Below are 21851 nucleotides of genomic sequence, written 5' to 3'. Positions count from 1 at the left end.
CCCCCCAAGCCTTGCTGCACTACGGGGGGGAGGAGCTCCCCACTCCCCGCCCCCCCAAACTCTTTGTGGCTGCGCCCCGAGACCAGCAGGGAGAGGGAGGCATCACAGGTCCTCCTCGGAAGGGGTGGGGGGCTTCCCCGTTTCCATGGAGAGGGGCTGCGTGTGCAGGCGGCAGGCGGGGGAGACACTGCTCCCACCGGCCCTCCTCCTGCAGTGGCGGGGGGCCAGGGGGGTCGTCTCACCTGTCAGCCCTGACCGAGAGCGGCAGCGGCTGCAGCACTTACCTCTGGATTCCTACAGGGGCGGCTGGGCCGGGCATGGCTGGGCTGGGTTGGGCCGGACCTGACTGGAAGGGAAGGGGAGGGTCACTCGGGGCCTCCCGTGGCAACTGCCATCAGAGCGACTCCATCTCGAACTCCCGCCCCTCCCCCTTCCGCTACGGAGCCCCAGGAAGCGCCTCAGTCCAGTGCAGCCCAGCACCCCCTCCCGCCGCCGCCCACTAGCTCCTGCTCTTCCAGCATGCAGCGCCACAAAACTGATGAAACTGACTAGAGTCTAGTCGGTTTCATCAGTTTTGTTGCTGCATGCCTGAAGAGCAGCTGAAGTGTCAGTTTCAGTGTCAGTTTAGTGTCAGCTAAATATGTTAGTTTTGTCACTAGACGAAACTGACATATTAACAGTTTGGAGAGACAGGGCTCTGGGATCTACTCATTTTGCCTCGCGATCTACTGGTAGATCGCGATCTACCTATTGAGCACCCCTGGACTAGACCAACTCCAACTCCTACCTGCATTTGCCCTTAGGTAGTACTAGCCCTGAGAAGTCGACGGGGATGAGGGCAGATAACTCTGGGCAGGAAGACTGAGTTATAGACAAATAACAGGAATTTTTTTTAAAAAAAAATGTATAAATTAAATGGAGAAAGAGGTGGTAAAACAAATAGAAACTTGCAGTTGGATAAACACTGATCTTAGAATTAGGCAAAACAATAACAATAAAATTCTGATGCAATTTACATAGACATAAGCCCTCTCCAGAAAAGTACTCAATTTACCTCTTTTAGCATCTCCCACTGGGATTTTGGCTGGATCTCCCTGGGATGTGGGCTGACCCTGTGAGTAATAGAACCAACAACGGGCGTTCCTTTACTTTTCTGACTGGAGATGTCCAGGCCACCTGAGTCTATGCAGTTGACTTCCAACCTGGTCAGGTGGCTTGAGTGCCCAATGGACTGGCCCATGCCAATGCTCACCAACGGAACCCAAGAGTTTCTTTCATACTTGTGATAGAAATAAGATTCTACTTCTTTATACATTGAGGACAGCTTGAAAATGTAGCTAAAGGTCTTGAAAGCAGAAGGCAAAACTCAACACACACACTAATTTCTATCTTGTTTGTGGCAATTTTGATACATTTTTTGGGCATCTTTTTTACATGTGGTTTCTTATATCGAGAAAGTCCCCATCTGGTTCCTGCAGCTGGAGGACAATTTGTTGATTTCTACAGTTAATTGAATATGAACGCTGCCAATTGCTTTATTCTTCTTTGGTACCTTCAGAAATGAGTAGAGGAGATGGAGAGTCCTAACTGGTGTCCTATCTCATTTTGCCTGCTTATTTTTTCTGTGTGGTTTGTATCTTTGGTGAGTGCATGCAAGCTGCTTCCCTGTCTCCCAGGTGCTATCTTTCCTGAATTCACATACTGCAGAATTGGCCATAAATGGTTGCGTACATGGGTATGTGATGCTTGATGTGGGCCATTTACATGATGTGTGAAAATTCCCAAAGCTGAATGGGAGACACTTTACTAAAAACTCTGATTGAAAATGTTTCAGTGCTAGTTCAGCCAGACTTTTTGACAGATGAACTCCATGTGAAGTCTGTAGGATGAAATAGTACTTACCATCTTAGAAAGTTGTGGAATGTATGCAGGGCCCTTCCCTGTCATGTGATAGGAGTCAGCAGGCAGGAGTACAGGCCTGACTTTGCGCTATAACCAGGCTTGTCATTCCTGCTACTGTATGTTGGATTTTTACCCCGCCTTTCTCCCCGAAGGGACTTAAGGCAGCTTACAAAACAAGGTTAAAACAAGTTAAAAACATAATTTAAAGAATGTGCTAATCCCTGGAGAAGGGGAAAAATGCATCCCTTTAAAATCAGTTTAAAAAACTGAACAGTCCTTTAACAACAGCCTCCTTAATGAGAGAGAGAGAGAGAGAGCGAGCTGCAGGCTAACAATCCATCAATCCTTCTCTTCTCCTGCCACCAGTGAAAGAAAGGTGATCATTTTGCATTGGTGAAGGGAGGGGCTGAGTGAAGTGCTGATGGATTGTCTTAATGACTCTTATCTTAGAGTCAAAAGGTCAGCAAGGCTATTTTTCAATTACTGGAGCAAAGAAACTTTGTTTTTTAAATTGATTTGCTATAGTGCTTTTTTATTTTATCCACATGAGTGCTTGGAACAGAACCAATTCGTCTCAACCTGTATAGACTCTCTATATATAATAGTGTTCTGTGGCAGTCATCTTTAATGACACTGTCTGAAGTCATCCCACAGGAAACAGCTCTATTATCTTTGCTCTTGTTCATCATAAAACAGTACTCTCTGAGGGCTTGTTCCAGCATGCTGTCAATTCCAAAATCTATATGGGAACAAACACCATTTAATTTTATCAACCTGTCTCACTATATGTCTTCCTTTGACAGGCTTATGTACACAAGCGGGACGCCTGCTGTTTGCCTTGCATCTATCAAGGGCTTTAAAATTTGGTGTTAGTGTAGGGGGCAAATAAGTTTCTAGGCATTGATAGTACAAATTTCTCAAACAGTTGTGCATCAACATAACTTTGGATCAATTCACTCCATTTGTATTCTGTTTATAGGATCATCCCTATACATGAAAAACAGTTAATATTGTTCAAATATGGCATAGGTGTAAAAATCTGTGTAACATCAGAGTGAGGGCCAATTCAAACTTTTTTTTGCTACAAACAGATTTTCAATTCAGAATATATAAGCCAAAACGCAATGTTATTTTTACATTCTCACATTATGTTTTAGGCTTTAAAATGCTGTGCTGTAAAAGTTGTTGCATTGTTCTGTAGAACAGAGGTGCCCAAACCCCGGCCCTGGGGCCACTTGTGGCCCTTGAGGACTCCCAGTGCGACCCACGAGGAACCTCCAGACTGCAGTGAGCCTCTGGTCCTCTGGAGACTTGCTGGAGCCCATGCTGGCCTGATGGAACTGCTCTCAGCATGACAGCCAACTGTTTGACCTCTCGCGTGAGCTGTGGGATGAGGGCTCCCTCCATTGCTTTCACATCTGTGATGAAGCTGTGGCAGGAAAGGAAAGTCTGGCCTTGCTTTGTGCAAGGCCTTGAGCTATTGCAGGACCTGCATTCGTTCATATAAGTTCCATCTCCAATATATTCATTTTATGTAAATTTATTCAAATTTGAAATGTAAATTCTTCCCCCCCAGCCCCCTACACAATGTCAGAGAGATGATGTGGCCCTCATCCCAAAAAGTTTGGACACCCCTGCTGTAGAACATTAATTTCATGTAGTCTCAGTCCACTTGTACCTTATTTTTCAAATTGTGGTTATGCTCATACTCCTGTTGTTTTTTTTGCAGGTTGTACACGCACACAAGCCACACTTCATGGCATTACACTGTCAAGAGTTTGGTGGGAAAAACTATGAAGCATCCATGTCACATGTGGACAAGTTTGTTAAGTAAGTATAACAAGAAATATCATTTTTCCTCGTTAGATAGCATCTATGTATGTTGGCCATGGGTTGTAGACTGTTCAAGTTAGATTTTCAAGTTAGATTGACATAAAAATAATTGTGGTGAAACTTGATGCAGTGTTCCGGTTTTGTTTCACAGTGTCTGTGTGTGTTAACTATAAGAAAGTCAATGACAAGTGGTTTAACTTTCATGTGTGGTGGGGGGAAAAATTAGAAGCCACAGTGATTAGCCTTAATCACAGTGCCTCTTCCTTAGATGAGAAGATTATGATATTTCACTGTATGTCCTATATATATTACAAAATGTGATATTGTCAGGTTGCTTGTAGAACTACAAATAAAAGAATTTACTAAGTGAAACTGGCAAGTCTTTTTAAAAGAAATCCTGTAAGATTTCTAATGCTGTTCTGTACCTTGGAAACTGTCTCTCAACTTACACAACTAGCAATGTGTATCTGATACAATGACAATAGTAGGCGAGAGGGGAGGAGGTGTCAATCAACAATGACTGTTTTTTTTTAAGTCACATGGTTGATACTGCAGTGTGAGAAGAGGTTGCATTTTGAAGAATTACCTAACAGAAAGTGTCATTTTCTTCTGTCACTGAATCTTCAGCCCAGCTAATGAGTAAGGAAGAAGGGTCAGATGTAACAAGCATTACCATCTCTGCAGTACGTGTTTAGAATGAGATAGCATTTCACATCCACAGGGCAACTAAACAACATTGACTTGCTAGATTCAGCTGTTGCTTTTCTCCCCCCCCCCTTCAGTGTTTTGATAGATGTTACAATTTGTAATGGTAGATGAATTATATTGATGCGTTCAGATATAGGTCTGGGAAGTGAGTTATTGTAGCTGTTATTTTTGTGCTTTAATGCACACAGAATATATATAATTGTGGACTTCTGTGGAGCACATGTATGATTTATTTGTTTGTGTGCTTTGTTGTTAAGATGTTTTATATATAATCTCACCTTTTTGATGTTTATCGTATCCATGTGTATCTTTTTGTTTTTAACAACCCAATCCTGCCAAGGGAATAGGGTGGCGGAACTTGTGGTCCACTGTCATAAGTCCCAGTGTGGTGTCACAAAAGGGTTGCGGCTGTCATGCAGTGCGGGACCTCCAGTGCAATTGGCTGGTGGCCCCGCGCATGTGTCAACAGCTCACCCTGGCTACACTGGAGCAGGTAAGCTGGTGGCTGGAGTGTTTTGTGGATGGGTCAGGGAGGGGTTGAGAGGGGAGCAGGGGGCTTCTATAGTGTGGGAGAGGGTGAATCATAGCAGCAGTTGCACATGTGTGGATCTTATCCCCCTTTCCCAAATTGATGCACCCGAGACTCCTTGGATCTGTGCCAGTTGAATAGCTGACATAGGTCCAAAAAGACCCACTGGTGGCCAGGCTTATGGAGAGATAAGTAAAAATTATTTTTACTTACTTCTCCCAGTCATCTGGCACATCTGCACCATAGGATGCAACGTGTGCTTCATTGGTGCTCCTGTATCACTTAAACTGGTGAGAGTAAGATTGGGGGATGAGTTGCCTTATTCTTTGTATTGTATAATACAATTGGCTATGCATTGTTATACCTTCAAAATACTGTTTTGTGGCCTACTCTCAGCATAATTGGGACACTTCAAATACTGGCCTTGGGATGAAATGACATGAAATGACAGTTTTGCTTCCTCAAGAAAGAAGGGTTTTTAACTAATGCTATCAATAAAGCCAGTGTCACTATCTCATGATTAGGGAAAGGGTTGGGGCGGGGGTTTTCAAACTGAGGCATCGCGATGCCCCAGCCTATGGGCCTTGGCCTCTGCCCCCTTAAGGGGCAGGGGCAGGGAGGAGGCAGTGATGCGATCACCAGGATCCCATTGTTCAGGGTGCTGCAGGGGCTTGGCTGTACTTACCAGAGCCTCCTGCAGCCTCCCGGGGGTGTGGGGAGCCCTGCGCAGCTGTCCACAGGGCTCCCCAAAGCTTCAGAAGCTCCCCAATCGCTCTGCTTCCGGTTTAGCGGAGGCAGGGCACAATTGCTCCACTTTCACTTTTGAAGGTTTGGGGAGCCCTGCAGACAGTCACGCAGGGCTCCCCACACCCCCTGGAGGCTGCAGGAGGCTCTGGTAAGTACAGCCAAGCCCCTGCAGTCCCCTGAACGACGCTATTACTGCCTTCCCCCCACCCCTGCAATGACTTAGAGCGGCTCACACTCTCTGAAAACTGCTAGGATTTGTAAATTGTTTTAATTATTGTTTTTAATTTTTAATTTTGTATTTGTTGGAGCTAATTGTTGTAGGCTGCCTTGTGTGCCCATAGGGCAAAAAGACGGGATATAAATTAATAAAATAATAATAATAATAATAGGATAGGGTGAGATGAATCACAAGCGTACAGCCTTCTGAGTCTGTTGCCCATAGGATAGTATAATCACACATAGTCTGCCTCCTCTCTAGGTTTTACCATTGATGGATGGTGGCAGTAGCAGGTGCCTCTCCTCCCATGCTCTCTGTCACTGAATGGTTGTCAGAATTTGTGGCAGCTGCTCACTATGTGGGTTCATGGGGTTGGCTCAGTCAGGTGGGCTCTTTGAGTATGGGCCCTTGGTAAGCCACCCCACCTGGCTGACTTCTGATGCTTCCACCACTCAAACACTGCTTGTTCCTGCAGAGCAAGGAGCTGGAGCAAGCTACTCTGAAATGTTACTTGAAGATTCTTAATTACAGTTGTGCGTTGCTTAACAACAGGGATGCGTCCAACACCCCGTCGTCAAGCAATGCCTGACTTTAAACAAAGTCTCTTAAGCCAAGGGGAGCTGTACTCCCCTCGCCTTTGGGGGCTTTCTGAGCCACGCCGAGGCAGTGTGCATCCATGCGCTGCCTCTGTGAGGCTCAGAATGGCTGTTTCAGCCAAAAAGACGCAACTTATGATTTCCCGATGGAAACCAGAAGTGATGTCACTTTGCCTTATAAGGCCCACCCGATTCCCTTCTCAATGACCTGTTAAGAGACCTCTTTTTGTCTAGTTGGTATTTAAATATTGATTCCAAATTGGATTCCTTAGATCTTTTGTTGGAATCCTTAGTGGGCCTTGATGTTAACAGGGCCTATAAGTTAATCCAATCTAGGCTTTGGGAAGCTGAATTTACTTCTCTTTCCGTGGATCTTAACCCAGTTGTTCCCCTCTTTTTTTTGGTCTCTGTCCTTTACCAGGTCAGCTTTCGAAATACTTTGATACCCTAATAAATCCTTCCCTTAGAAGGGCTTTTATGCTTGCGGGTTTTAACATTTTTCCTTCCTCGTACCATCTTGGCAGATTTTCTCATACTCCTCGGTACAGCAGATTGTACTCCTTCTGTCACCTCGAGCCGGACACATTGGAGCATATCCTGATTCATTGCCCAGTGCATTGTCCACTTCGAAAGTTGTTTTTGGATCCCTTTTTACGACATCCTACTGTTCCATTTGTCGATCCCTGTTTCGCTTTGCTAAGCGATAACCAGGCAGATATTACCTTAGCAGTTGCCAGTTTTTTATCCCAAATTATTAAAATATCTTCCATTTCCTAAATCAATTTCTATTTCCCCTCTCCATCATGTATATCCCTTCAGTGGTCGATTATTCTTTAGTGATTGTTGTAATTTTATATGCCAATAAAGGTATTATTGTATTGTATAGGCGTTATAAGACATTTGGAGGCCCCAGATAACGATATTATTCATATTTCATGGTTTATATCACAATGACAATTTTTAGGAGCATCTCTGTTTTCAAATCTTAAGAGAATTGGGAGGGCAAATTTTTAAAAAAAAAAACCTCAGAGGGCATCGAAACTATACTACCTAACAGGGTGAGGAACCCTGCTCCACAGGTTACCAGATCTTATAGTTCTTGAACATCAAAACAACATGAATTCTGATTCCTGTTCCATTTTTGTAATCCTCAAGGAATGCTTTGAGAACTCTTTTGATCTGCATACACTCTTTCCTGTTCTCTTTGCTTGCCTCCTTCCTATTGTCTGATGGTTTCTGAGTTAAAGCCTTATCAACACTAGACTTACAGACCCACTTTCCACATTTCATCCCTGTTGTCCAGTTAGGCAAATGAAGCATATTTGGATAATTTGTGCCTGTGTTGACATTTGAACCCACATCTCCTCGTTCAGGGTTGTTCAGTGGTTGTTCAAAAACTTTGAGAATGAACATAGCATTTTGAATGGAATGAAGTCCCTAATAATGCAGTTTTGTGCATGCTTGTGCAAGTAAGTTCCACTGCATTCAATAGGATTTAATCTCAGGAAGGTATGTACAGAATTGCAGCCTAAAGAATTTTAAAACGTTCTTATACAGTGAATGAACAATATTGGTAGTGAGTTAATTTGCTGCAGAAAGTTGACTCTAAAGGCGTAATCCTAACCCCTTATGTCAGTGCTTTCCAGCACTGGCATAGCGGTGCCAATGGGACGTGTGCTGCATCCTGCAGTTGGGTGTCACTCACGGAGGCCTCCTTAAAGTAAGGGAATGTTTGTTCTGTTACCTCAAAGCTGCATTGCCCTTATGTCAGTGCTGGAAAGCACTGACAGAAGGGGTTAGGACTGTGCCCTTAGACAGTGATTATCAACCACTGTGCCATGGCACACTGTTGTGCCACAGATGGTCCCCAGGTTTGCCACGGGAGTTTGGGGAGGGTCATTTTTTAGTAGGGCAATTAGGGGATTTGAGCCCCCTACCAGCAGCATTATGTACTTTGCCAATGTTTAAAAAAACTGATGGTGTTCCTTGACAACTTTAGCGCCTTGTCAGTGTGCTGTGAGAGAAAATGTTTGAAAATTGCTGCTCTACGAACTATTCAAACAGAACCCTGCTTGCAGTGAAAGTTTCATGTGTGGCAGAAGAAGGCACGAGCTTAAGCCTCAGTCTTTCGTCCCCACATGCAGATCACTATAATGGGTCCTCATGTGACCCATTCTTCTGTCACTTATAAGTAGAGATGTTAGAAAACGGTTTTATTACTTTACTCAGCATGTGGTTGGTCTGTGGAACTCTTTGCCACAGGATGTGGTGATGGCGACTGGCCTGGACGCCTTTAAAAGGGGATTGGACAAGTTTCTGGAGGAAAAATCCATTACGGGGTACAAGCCATGATGTGTATGCGCAACCTCCTGATTTTAGAAATGGACTATGTCAGAATGCCAGATGCAAGGGAGGGCACCAGGATGAGGTCTCTTGTTATCTGGTGTGCTCCCTGGGGCATTTGGTGGGCCGCTGTGAGATACAGGAAGCTGGACTAGATGGGCCTATGGCCTGATCCAGTGGGGCTGTTATGTTCTTACTCAGATGTAAGCCCATTGTGTTAGGCTGTTATCTTATTCACCAGAAACAAAAACCTCCACTTATAAGTGAAGAGCTACACAGCTAAGGGTGTCCCCCTCTTTATATATTTTGGCCATTTGAACCACCTTTGGCTTGAAATGAGTTTAGCAGTTCATGATTAAAAGCATTTAAAAATACTACCCTGACACCAAAGAGTGGATTGCCAGACTGTTTGCTATACATTTTGCAAAGTTTTCTTTGTTAAAAAATTATTAGTTTTATTAATTACATTAGTGATTCATTAGTGTTTGGTTTTAATTTGTTTTTATATATGTTGATGATGCCTAAACATTTTTTATACCTTCTACCCAAAATTTCCTTTTTCATATTTCCTTTGTGATCAGGAATTTACTTTCCTCTTTTCTGTGTTTATAGTTTGGTGCCACAAGTCCTCATCATGCTGATCTCCATGTTGTTAAACGTTCTTTAATTTCAAATAGATAGATCCTAACAATTCTTGTTAACATTTCCACTGTTAGTGAAATATATTTAACTTTGTCTGCAGAGCTTTTGTCCAATGGCTATTTTGTTAAGGAATTTGCCTGAACTCACTGATGTAACTTTCCTATTATAGTTATGTAGTGCGATCTTTTCAGTGAAAATTTCATCGCATAAATTAATGTGAAGTAGTTTCTAGCATGTACTGTACTGAAAGTAGTGAAACACTGCCCTCTGCTGCCTTTATTCAACACAACCTACCTTTATCTAACTTGCTGCCTTTATTCAACCCAACCATGCTAGATGGCTTCTTGTTACTTATGAAAAGGGAGGCATTCTCATGTCACTTGGGTGGTTGTAAAATGAAATGTGTTTGTATGGGGTGTGTTTTGAATAGATTTGGATTCTGGATGACTTGATAGGATTGTCTTTGTGAAGGAGCACAGAACCAAATGAGACATTATGGGGAAGAAAATGGAATTTATTGAAATATTATCATTCTGTTATGTAAGGGTCCTGTATCACATTTTAAACTTTTTACCCCTTTTTTAGTTAATAGGCATTTAATGCCTGAGCACAATATTAACACTTCATTTCTTTCATATTGTGTCTTTCAGAGAATTGTTATCAAGTGATGCAATGAAAGACTACAATAGAGCCCGGGTTTATCTGGATGAGAACTACAAGTCACAGGAACATTTTACGGTAAATTTCCAGTGCAAATTCAGATTTGGTTTGTGTAGCAATAATGTTCTCTATTCGCCATCACATGGTATTTGTCTGAGAGCCCTTACTGTTGGCAAAGATTGCATAATAAATGTACTTCAAGGACTGATTCCTGCAGTTGTTATGAAGCACTGTTGCTACATTAGCAGCCCAATTCTCTTTGTACACTGTGCTGACTTTGCACAGATACCATGCCTCATATCCGAAGTCTGGCTAGGAAATGCTTTGCTAGCACAATCCTCACAGGATTGCTAATGCAGTCCTCCCAGTAACACTGATGCAGCCCTTTCCAGTCACACTGACATCTTCCATGGAAACCCCAACACAGCCTTTCATTCACAGAGCAGCGTCCTGTTATCGGTGTTTCATCATCACCGCTTCATCCATGTGTCATTACTGTGATGCCCAAGGAACCAATCATTGGAGTCACCCAGTCCCAATACCAGCAGCCAGAGAAGTGCCACCAGGGTAAATCAACCAGGGGCAGGTTCTGGTGTGCGGCCAATACTGTGGGAATATTCCCTTGAAAGAGAAACACACAGGTGGGGTTGTTTTTATTGCCAACAGGGCTGTTGTGCCATTGCAAGTTATCCAGCAGGCAGCCAAGTAACTTGTGCCTTTGAAGTCTGACTGAATCAATTGGTTCACTGTCTGCCATGGAGTTGCAAAGCCACAGGGGCCTGACTGGAATGAATAGGTCAGCAACCTTACTGAGCAGCAGCTGGGCAATTACGAATGGCTTCAGGCAGTCTATGACCTTCTCTTGGATTCTGAATGGTATCTTTGCTTGTGGGACAGCTTCCTGTGGGGATCAAGGTGAAGCACAGAAGAGTAACAGGGAGTTGACGACAGCATCAGTTGTGCCTATTCTTTACCTTGAGATGTATGTTTGGTGTTTGTGAGGGAGAGTGGTGCCACCTGAGTATGCATGCCGTGGTGCCATGTAGGGGGCAAGAATACATAAGAAGAGCCCTGTTGGTTCTGGCCCAGTGCCCATCTAGTTCAGCTTCTTGTATCTCACAGCAGCCCACCTCAGGGAGCGCACACAAGATCACAAGATACTTGCATCTCATTGCCACCTCCCTGCAGGTATAGAAGATTATAGATGTTTGAAACATTACCTTTCCCACTCCTGGGGTTGGGAGTGGGGCTGCAGTGGAACTCTGCAGAGGATCTTTGTTCAAACCCATATGGCAAGGGTGCATCCTCAAAACCTAAAGGGATTCAGATGAATGTTTGACCAGCAGTAGCATTTGGAGCCTGTGGCATTTGCGAAAAGGGAGCAAATACAACTGCCTCCTTGCTCTTTCCACCATGGATGCTGCAGCACACAGAAACCTAGTGGAGACAACTGGATGAGATTAACCCCTCAGGTTAAACACACCCAGATTAACTCATCTAACCAGGTCTTTGTAATACCAGCCAGGTCAGCACCCTTCTCAAGGATTAAATCCTGGATCAGGCTGGTCTTATTATTCACCAATCTGGCTTTCAGCACAGCAGTTTCAGACCCACAGGGCAGCTGCTCAGACCCCCAAAGACACAAAGAGAGTAGGCGGAAGGGCCAGAAAGAAGGGTGGTCTGCCTTTGACCTACTCTTGCTGTTCTGTAATGGCTTGCCCAACCTCCACTGCCTTTTCTCACTTTTTTCTTAATGCGTGTATGCTGTTTCTTTCCCTGAAGCCTTAAAGAGCACTGGTGAGGACTATTCTGGCTTTTAATCCTTTTAAGGAACCAGAGCAATCACCTGGGGATAGTCTGCAGGTTCAACAACAGTGTAGAAGGCCCAAGGTATTTGCTATTTGCTTCTTTTCCAGAGTCGTGTTGCAGCTTGCCTCTGGCAAATTGCCCAGTTGAATTCAGCTACAGTGGTACCTCACATAACGAATGCCCCGCGCAGCGAAAAACCCGCAGAACGAAAGCGGTGTGCGAAGTTTGGTAACTCGCATAACAAATTTTTATGACTTATGCTTCGCATAACGAATTTTATTTTTATTGTCCTGGTTTGTCTTAAGGGGGGGATCTTCATGTCCCTTTATGATCCCGTCCACCCTAGTAAGGGGCGGATCTTCATGTCCCTTTATGATCCCGTCCACCCTAGTAAGGGACGGATCTTCATGTCCCTTTATGACCCCGTCCACCCTAGTAAGGGGAGGATCTTCATGTCCCTTTATGACCCCGTCCACCCTAGTAAGGGGCGGATCTTCATGTCCCTTTATGATCCCGTCCACCCTAGTAAGGGGCGGATCTTCATGTCCCTTTATGATCCCGTCCACCCTAGTAAGGGGCGGATCTTCATGTCCCTTTATGACCCCGTCCACCCTAGTAAGGGGCGGATCTTCATGTCCCTTTATGACCCCGTCCACCCTAGTAAGGGGCGGATCTTCATGTCCCTTTATGACCCCGTCCACCCTAGTAAGGGGCGGATCTTCATGTCCCTTTATGACCCCGTCCACCCTAGTAAGGGGAGGATCTTCATGTCCCTTTATGACCCTGTCCACCCTAGTAAGGGGCGGATCTTCATGTCCCTTTATGACCCCGTCCACCCTAGTAAGGGGCGGATCTTCATGTCCCTTTATGACCCCGTCCACCCTAGTAAGGGGCAGATCTTCATGTCAGCTTGCTCCCAGGAAAGTGTGCACAGGATTACAGCCTTCAAACTCCCCACTCAGCATCCCCCCATCGCTCATTCACCCTCTCACTGCCCCATTTCCTTCACGTTTCCCCCCACGATCACGGCAAAAGCAAGCAATTGAGTGCAGCTGCTGTGTCCTCCCCAGCTTAGAGCACAATCCTGTGCGTGTCTCCTCAAAAGTAAGTCCCATTGTGCGTACTCCCAGGAAAGTGTGCACAGGATTACAGCCTTCAAGCTCCCCACTCAGCATCCCCCCCCCGTTTTTGAAATCCTCTGTACAGTATGTATGCCTTTAAAGAGCACTTAATAAACACTTTGTAAACCAAATTTGACTTTGTTCTGACTTTTCTTGCCCATAGGAATGCATTAATTAAATTTCAATGCATTCCTATGGGAAAACGTGCTTCGCAAAACGAAAAACTCGCATAACGAAAGGACTCGCGGAACGGATTAATTTCGTTATGCGAGGCACCACTGTACACTGTTAGAGTCCCTCAAAGAAAACATTAACATAGCATAAGTGCCCTGCTGGGTCAGGCCACAGGACTATTTAGTCTAGCATCCTGTTTCCCACACTGGCCCACACATTGCTCCTGGCTAGCTCACAAGCAGAAGATGAAGGTATGCCCTTTCCCGTCATTGCTTTTCAGAGGCGTGCTACCTCTGATTCTGATAGTAACATACCTCCAGATCTGTGAACATCATTACTCTGTCCTAGTGTGGTGTTATTTTCAAGTGATGCTATCAGTTAATGCATGAATGAGGCCTAAGAATGAGGCCTAAAAGAGATGTGTCAGGTAAAAGAACGCATCAGTTTGTGTCATATGAAATTGAAAGGGGAAAGGTGAATGCCCACAGTTTCCATGTTTGTCATTTTCTTGAAATATAAGCTCCTCTTTTAATTAGCATCGTTACTATGCTTAAGAGGACATTTTACTCTCTAGGGTTAATTTCAAATAGAATGAAATTGACTGATACCCTTTTAATGGGATCAGGCACGAGATAGGCCGCTTCTGGCAGTTTAGAGAATTGTAAGGAGAGGTGCAGATTTTCCTTCTTTACTCTCTGTGCATGCCTTTATTTGACCAAGAAGTAATGTGGCACTCCAATCCCATCACACACAATACAGGATGCTTATAAAAGCCTACTATTGGGCACCTCCCCCCCCCCCCGCTTTTACCTTCATTTTTATTTTTCCTCTTCCTTAAAGCAGTTATAATGATGCTACTTTGGCTATAGTTAAAGGCTATGCCTCAAGGCTGTACCCAAGTCATACACCTGAGGCTATAGTCAAAGGCTGTACCTCCGGAAGGAGGTAGCGGTTGTGGTGCGTGTCGGCACCAACGACGTGGGCAACTGTAGCTGGGAGGCCCTGGAGGCCAAATTTAGGCTATTAGGTAGGAAGCTGAAAGCCAGGACCTCAAAGGTAGCATTCTCGGAAATGCTACCTGTTCCACACACAGGGCCAGCTAGGCAGGCGGAGATCAGGGGTCTCAATGCATGGGTGAGACGGTGGTGTAGGGAGGAGGGGTTTAGATTCATTAGGCACTGGGGAACGTTTTGGGACAAGCAGGGCCTGTACAAGAGGGACGGGCTTCATTTGAACCAGAATGGAACCAGACTGCTGGCGCATAACATTAAAAAGGTGGCAGAGCAGCTTTTAAACTGATCCCTGGGGGAAAGCCGACAGGAGCCGAGGGGCAACTCCCTATGAGACGAGGATGGGGAAGTTAGAGAACAACAAGGTAAAGGCAGAGTAGGAGAAAAAATTGGGAATGGTAGCGTGATGGGATGTGATAGACGGTTTGGCAAAGTGAGAGGATGTGGGGACAAAGGAGTTAATAAGCATCCCATCCTGGGGCATTCCATGTACAAATGCTTTTATGCAAATGCCCAAAGTCTCCGAGCAAAGATGGGAGAACTGGAATATCTGGTGACAAAGGAAAACATTGACATAGTGGGCATAACAGAAACCTGGTGGAATGCAGAGAATCAGCGGGATACCGCAATCCCAGGCTATAAACTCTACAGGAGGGGTGAGTTGGAGTTGGGGTGGCCGTTTACGTTAAGGAAGGGATAGAATCCAGCAAAGTAGAGATTGAAGGCGGGTCCCACTCTACCATAGAATCTCTGTGGGTTAAATTACCAGACCTGAAGAGCGATGTAGTACTGGAGGCTTACTGTTGTCCTCCAGACCAGAAACCGGAAGGGGACCTTGAAATGAGGAAACAGATTGGAGAGGTGATAAGGAGGGACAGGTTTGTAATCATGAGGGACTTCAATTATCCTCATATAGACTGGGTCAATTTGTGTTCTGGTCACGAAAAGGAGACCGGATTCCTTGACATGTTAAATGACTGTGCCTTAGAGCAGCTAGTCATGGAGCCCACAAGAGGACAGGTGACTCTGGATTTAATATTGTATGGTACTCAGGACCTGGTTAGAGATGTAAATGTTACTGAGCCATTGGGGAACAGTGATCATGCTTTGAATCGTTTCGACATGCATGTCAGGGGAAGAATACCGGGCAAATCTCTCACAAAAACCCTTGACTTCTGATGAGCAGACTTCCCTCAAATGAGGAGGCTGGTTAAAAGGAGGTTGAAAGGGAGGGTAAAAAGAGTCCAATCTCTCCGGAGTGCATGGAGGTTGCTTAAAACAACAGTAATAGAGGCCCAGCAGAAGTGTATACCACAAAGGGAGAAGGGCTCAACTAAGTCCAGGAGGGTGCCCACATGGCTAACCAGCCAAGTTAGAAAGGGCGTAAAGGGCAAGGAAACTTCCTTCTGTAAATGGAAGTCTTGCCCTAATGAGGAGAATAAAAAGGAACATAAACTGTGGCAAAAGAAATGTAAGAAGGTGATACGGCAGGCCAAGCGAGACTATGAGGAATGCATGGCTAGCAACATTAAGGGGAATAATAAAAGCTTCTTCAAATATGTTAGAAGCAGGAAACCCACCAGAGAAGCGGTTGGCCCTCTGGATGGTGAGGGAGGGAAAGGGGAGATAAAAGGAGACTTAGAGATGGCAGAGAAATTAAATGAGTTCTTTGCATCCGTCTTCACGGCAGAAGACCTCGGGCAGATACCGCTGCCCGAACGGCCCCTCCTGACCAAGGAATTATGTCAGATAGAGGTTAAAAGAGAAGATGTTTCAGACCTCATTGATAAAGATCAATAAGTCACCCGACCCTGATGGCATCCACCCAAGAGTTATTAAGGAATTGAAGAATGAAGTTGCAGATCTCTTGACTAAAACATGTAACTTGTCCCTCAAAATGGCCACGGTGCCAGAGGATTGGAGGATAGCAAATGTCATACCAATCTTTAAAAAGGGAAAGAGGGGGGACCTGGGAAACTATAGGCTGGTCAGCCTAACATCTATACCGGATAAGATGGTGGAATCAAAGATAGAATCTCAAAACACATAGACGAACAGGCCTTGCTGAGGGAGAATCAGCATGGCTTCTATATGGGTAAGTCTTGCCTCACAGACCTTATAGAATTCTTTGAAAAGGTCAACAGGCATGTGGATACGGGAGAACCCACGGACATTTTATATCTGGACTTTCAGAAGGCGTTCGACATGGTCCCGCACCAAATGCTACTGAAAAAACTCCACAGCCAGGGAATTAGAGGGCATGGTGGTGGAGTGGAACTTGCTAGTGGCCTCATGAACATTCTATAAGTTTACAGAATATCCTAACAAGACCAATGTCATATTTAAATATATTATTGGCAACCTTCAGTCTCGAAAGACTATGGTATCGCGCTCTGAAAGGTGGTTCTGGCACAGCGTCTAGTGTGGCTGAAAAGGCCAATCCGGGAGTGACAATCCCTTCCACACCGGGAGCAAGTGCAGTCTGTCCCTGGTCTGTCTCCCTGGCTATGGGCCTTCCTTCTTTGCCTCTTAGCCTCAGACTGTTGGCAAAGTGTCTCTTCAAACTGGGAAAGGCCATGCTGCACAGCCTGCCTCCAAGCGGGCCGCTCAGAGGCCAGGGTTTCCCACTTGTTGAGGTCCATCCCTAAGGCCTTCAGATCCCTCTTGCAGATGTCCTTGTATCGCAGCTGTGGTCTACCTGTAGGGCGCTTTCCTTGCACGAGTTCTCCATAGAGGAGATCCTTTGGGATCCGGCCATCATCCATTCTCACGACATGACCAAGCCAACGCAGGCGTCTCTGTTTCAGCAGTGAATACATGCTAGGGATTCCAGCACGTTCCAGGACTGTGTTGTTTGGAACTTTGTCCTGCCAGGTGATGCCGAGGATGCGTCGGAGGCAGCGCATGTGGAAAGCGCTCAGTTTCCTCTCCTGTTGTGAGCGAAGAGTCCATGACTCGCTGCAGTACAGAAGTGTACTCAGGACGCAAGCTCTGTAGACCTGGATCTTGGTATGTTCCGTCAGCTTCTTGTTGGACCAGACTCTCTTTGTGAGTCTGGAAAACGTGGTAGCTGCTTTACCGATGCGCTTGTTTAGCTCGGTATCGAGAGAATGTGTGTCGGAGATCGTTGAGCCAAGGTACACAAAGTCATGGACAACCTCCAGTTCATGCTCAGAGATTGTAATGCAGGGAGGTGAGTCCACATCCTGAACCATGACCTGTGTTTTCTTCAGGCTGATTGTCAGTCCAAAATCTTGGCAGGCCTTGCTAAAACGATCCATGAGCTGCTGGAGATCTTTGGCAGAGTGGGTAGTGACAGCTGCATCGTCGGCAAAGAGGAAGTCACGCAGACATTTCAGCTGGACTGGTTTGAAGCCCACTCTGAGGAGTTGACACCAGTCATTGAGGAAAAGAGGAGAGCTCAAGCAGCATACAAGGCCTGTCCCAGTGAGCGCAACCTGCAGGTCCTCCGAACTGCTCGCAGCAAAGTCCAACAGACTGCCAGGAGATGTGCTAACGACTACTGGCTCCAGCTCTGTTCCGAGATATTTAAATATACACTATACATATTTGTATAGATATATACTCCCTCCATGCTATTGTAGTCTTGCATTGCATCACTGCTAACAATACAGGTGTCGCTTAACAAGGATAGATTCTCCAATCCCCGGTTAAGCAATTCCATCATTATGAAGACATTCAGCTTACTTATTCCATGCTAGTCAATTTCACTCCATTACATTACATAGATGCTATAGGTATCCAGCATTCAGCAACTAGATGGGGCTGAGTGTAATAGAATATAATTACATTGCATTACATTCAGCCCCATCTTGTGGTTGAATGCATTATAGCACCTATAGCAACTGTGTAATGTAATGGAGTGAATTTGACTAGCATGGAATACAGTAGGTAACTGTAATTGTAGGATACTTCCCTCATAAATGCAGTCGGTCCGCAAGGTGAGTAAATGCTATTCCACTTTTGTCCTGATTGTTTGTTTGTTTCATATATCACTTTCCACCCTTCTGGAGATGACTAATGCAATAAAAAGCAAGGAAAAAAAGCAATAAAAACAATCAGTACGGTAAAAGCAGACAATAGAAACTAGTGACATCCTAATTAAAATTGATGTGAAATTTTAAAAAGTCTTCAGACTTGCAAAAAGCCAGTAAGGAGGGAGCAGTTCTAGGTTTGAGGAACAGAGAGTTCTTGAGGCCGCACCTCATAGGAGAAAGGGCCCTGTTGTGGTTTCAGCTAGCAGTCTTTATCTGTAGAAAGATATCATCTTGAGTCCCACAAAGCGAACTTGTATGACCGAAGTCTTGCTCATCAACCTGTCCAGCTTATATACAAACCTGTACAAACAAGGAGGCCATTGTCTGTAATAGCATATTACGTCCTAAGACTTTAAGCTTTCTATTTTTTAAATTTAACATTCAACCTTCATGATTGTGAGGAAGGAGGGAAATATAAGCAGTGTCTGATAAAACTCCAAAAATGAACTCAGCTTCCACTGGGTGGAAGATCAGTGCCTTGCAAATTGGACCATCTTAATACTCTGTTACTCTTCTCTTCATGGCCACTGTGCATCTCCTTCCCTGACCCTCTGTACCAGTTAGTGCAGGGGTCAGGGAACTTTTTTACCTCTTACCCCCCAAAAAATTTATAAACGCAGACGTTACCCCCTTGATTTGAAAGTAAGGAAATCATACATCCAATAACATTTTGAATTCAAATACTGTATTTAAAATTACTTTGAAAGCTTCAACTTACTTGAAAACTTCAGGTTTTGGAGAAATGATGTTGCTTCATCTTGGATACGAGATCATCAATATTGGGACATTTTGATGTCAGAGCAATATGGATACAGTCTTCCGGGTCCAATCGATTTCTTGTCTTTGTTTTTATGTTCGTAAGAGTGGAAAATCCTTGTTCGCAAAGGTAGGTTGTTGCAAAAGGCAGCAACTTTTTGAATGCTTCCTCATGTGCAATTTTGAAGGCCTTTGCAGGTGTTGACATCCAAAAATGTGAAAGATCTGCTTTGTTTTCAAATGCAATCTGTGCTTCATTACTGCATCGAAGCTCAAGAAGTGACTCTGCCAACCCTTGAGGCTCTTCTGGTACAGCACAAATTTCACATTTAAAGGGGTCTACAATCCAACTGACAGCATGTGAATCAAGATCTGGAAAGTAATCAGAGAACCGCTCTTTGAGTTTAGTAAGATGCCTTATAACTGTATCCTTGATGTCTTCAAAAGTAATATTTTCACAATCTTCCAAGAACAAAGCTAACGTTGAAAAGGTAGCTATCTTTTTCTGTTCAACTTTTTGCCTCCAATATGAAAGCTTTGATCCAAATGCAGAAATCTTTTCTCTGGCTGAAATTATATTTATGTTTTTTCCTTGCAATTCTTTGTTCAATACATTAACATGCTCAAACATATCTGCTAAATATGCAAGATGTGCAACCCACAAGGGGTTTGTAAACTTCTCTGCAAGAACATGCTTTTGCTCAACCATAAAACTTTCAAGTTCAGTTTTGAGAGCCCACACTCGGTTCAGAACATTTCCACGTGAGAGCCACCTCACTTCGGTATGATAAAGTAGGTCTGTATATTCAGCATCACCAGCTTTACATAATTCACGAAATAATCGCGTGTTTAGTGCATGTCCTTTGACAACATTGACAATCTTCATAACATCATGCATGACGGCCTCTAATGTAGGTTCCAAATGTTTCACAAGCAGAGCCTGGCGATGGATAATACAGTGGTTTACTTCAACTTTTGGGTTTCTCTCTCTCACAAAAGCCACAAAACCATTAACATGACCCAACATAGCTAGAGCTCCATCAACAGACACAGCAAGGCAGTCTTCCCACTTTAAATTGACGTCATTAAAGTATTCATTAACTTTATTGAAGATATCAATTCCACGAGATCGCAAGTCAAGAGGAGAACAAAACAACAATTCCTCTTCAATTAAATGTAAACCTTTGTAGCGGACATATACCATCAGCTGAGAATTACTACTAACATCCGTAGTCTCATCTAGCTGAATAGCAAAGTATTTACTCTCTTTTACTGAGGAAATAACTTGTTGCCTCACATTTTTTGCTAAAATAGAAACTCTTTCTTTAACAACTCTTGCAGACAAGGGCACACAATTTAGTTTCTTGGCTTCATTCTGACCACACATAATCTCTGCCATTTTCAAAGCTGCTGGTTTAACCAAATCCTCACCAATAGTATAAGGTTTTTTGTTTCGGGCAATCAACCAGGCCACTTCAAAGCTAGCCTTGGATGCTGAACATTGACTGAATGTATATTCAGTATAGCCTCCAGTATAGCTAGGTCATGCCCCCAGTATAAGTAGCCAGCAGCTAGGTGATGCCCCCAGTATAGGTAGCCCGTTGCACAGTGATGCCCCAGTATAGGTAGCCAGTAGCCAAGTGATGCCTCAGTATAGGTAGTCAGTAGCCAGATGACCCCCCCAGTATAGGTAGCCAAGTGATGCCCCCAGTATAGGTAGTTAGTAGCCAGGTAACCCCCCAGTATAGGTAGTCAGTAGCTAAGTGATGTCCCCAGTATAGGTAGTCAGTAGCCAGATGACCCCCCAGTATAGGTAGTCAGTAGCCAGATGACCCCCCCAGTATAGGTAGTTAGTAGCCCGGTGATCCCCCAGTATAGGTAGTCAGTAGCCAGATGACCCCCCAGTATAGGTAGTTAGTAGCCCGGTGATCCCCCAGTATAGGTAGTCAGTAGCCAGATGACCCCCCAGTATAGGTAGTTAGTAGCCCGGTGATCCCCCCAGTATAGGTAGCCCAACGATGCCCCCAATAAAAATAAATAAACAATACTCACCTTACCTCGATCCCACGTCGGTCGGCGCGGCTTTTCTTCTTCCTCCCGCTCTGTCCGCTCGGCGGGAGACACTGACAGCCCGGCGCTGTGTGATGACATCATCACTACAGCGCCGGGCAGCTCCAGTCTCCCGCACAGAGTGGAGAGAGCGGGCGGCTGCGATACACGCAGGCTGTGGATACAGCCTGAGTGTATCGCCTGCTCCCTTCCGCTGCTATGCCGATAGTTCCGCCATTGGCCAGCGCAACCTCCTCATTACCCCCAGATTTTCACTTTTACCCCATTTGGGGTAATTTACCCCTGTTCCCTGACCACTGAGTTAGTGTAATCTTTGTAACATCAGTTATGCAGAGTTTGGTTCTGAGACATGTGTGTCCATGTATATGTGTGTGTTTTCTTAACTTCTGTGAAATGTATATCTGGCCCATAGTGAAATCATCTTCATGATTTCATTTATTCATTTACCTTTCTTACTGTCTGTATGATGAATTCTCCTCATCTGCTCTAGGCAATATTCCTGGAACAATCAGAAAAATGAGGAATGGTAGAGAGAGCAATCATCATTTATCCAGGCCTTATGGAATACTTGACACTGGATGTTAGAGAAAATGTATGAACTCTGTTGGATCAGGAGAATGCTTGTAAAATTAAAGAACAGTGTGATGATTAGTGTTTTGGTGTGACATGAGAAGGG

The 21851-nt window shown here is 44.6% G+C and overlaps 1 protein-coding gene across 3 annotated transcripts in view; it reads left to right on the top strand.

Annotated features, from left to right (window-relative positions):
- The window catches only part of INPP5A (inositol polyphosphate-5-phosphatase A), a 311939-nt gene that overhangs the window by 92063 nt on the left and 198025 nt on the right, over window positions 1-21851 (top strand). For all 3 annotated transcript variants that reach the window (XM_066619882.1, XM_066619883.1, XM_066619884.1), the window contains exons 3-4: window positions 3632-3732; window positions 10168-10255. In XM_066619882.1, the coding sequence (XP_066475979.1) occupies window positions 3632-3732; window positions 10168-10255 (189 nt within the window). The remainder of the gene's footprint in view (window positions 1-3631; window positions 3733-10167; window positions 10256-21851) is intronic.

Source organism: Tiliqua scincoides, chromosome 3 (genome assembly GCF_035046505.1).
Source record: "Tiliqua scincoides isolate rTilSci1 chromosome 3, rTilSci1.hap2, whole genome shotgun sequence".
In the NCBI taxonomy this organism is placed as follows: domain Eukaryota; kingdom Metazoa; phylum Chordata; class Lepidosauria; order Squamata; family Scincidae; genus Tiliqua; species Tiliqua scincoides.
This window is presented reverse-complemented; position numbering and strand designations above follow the sequence as displayed.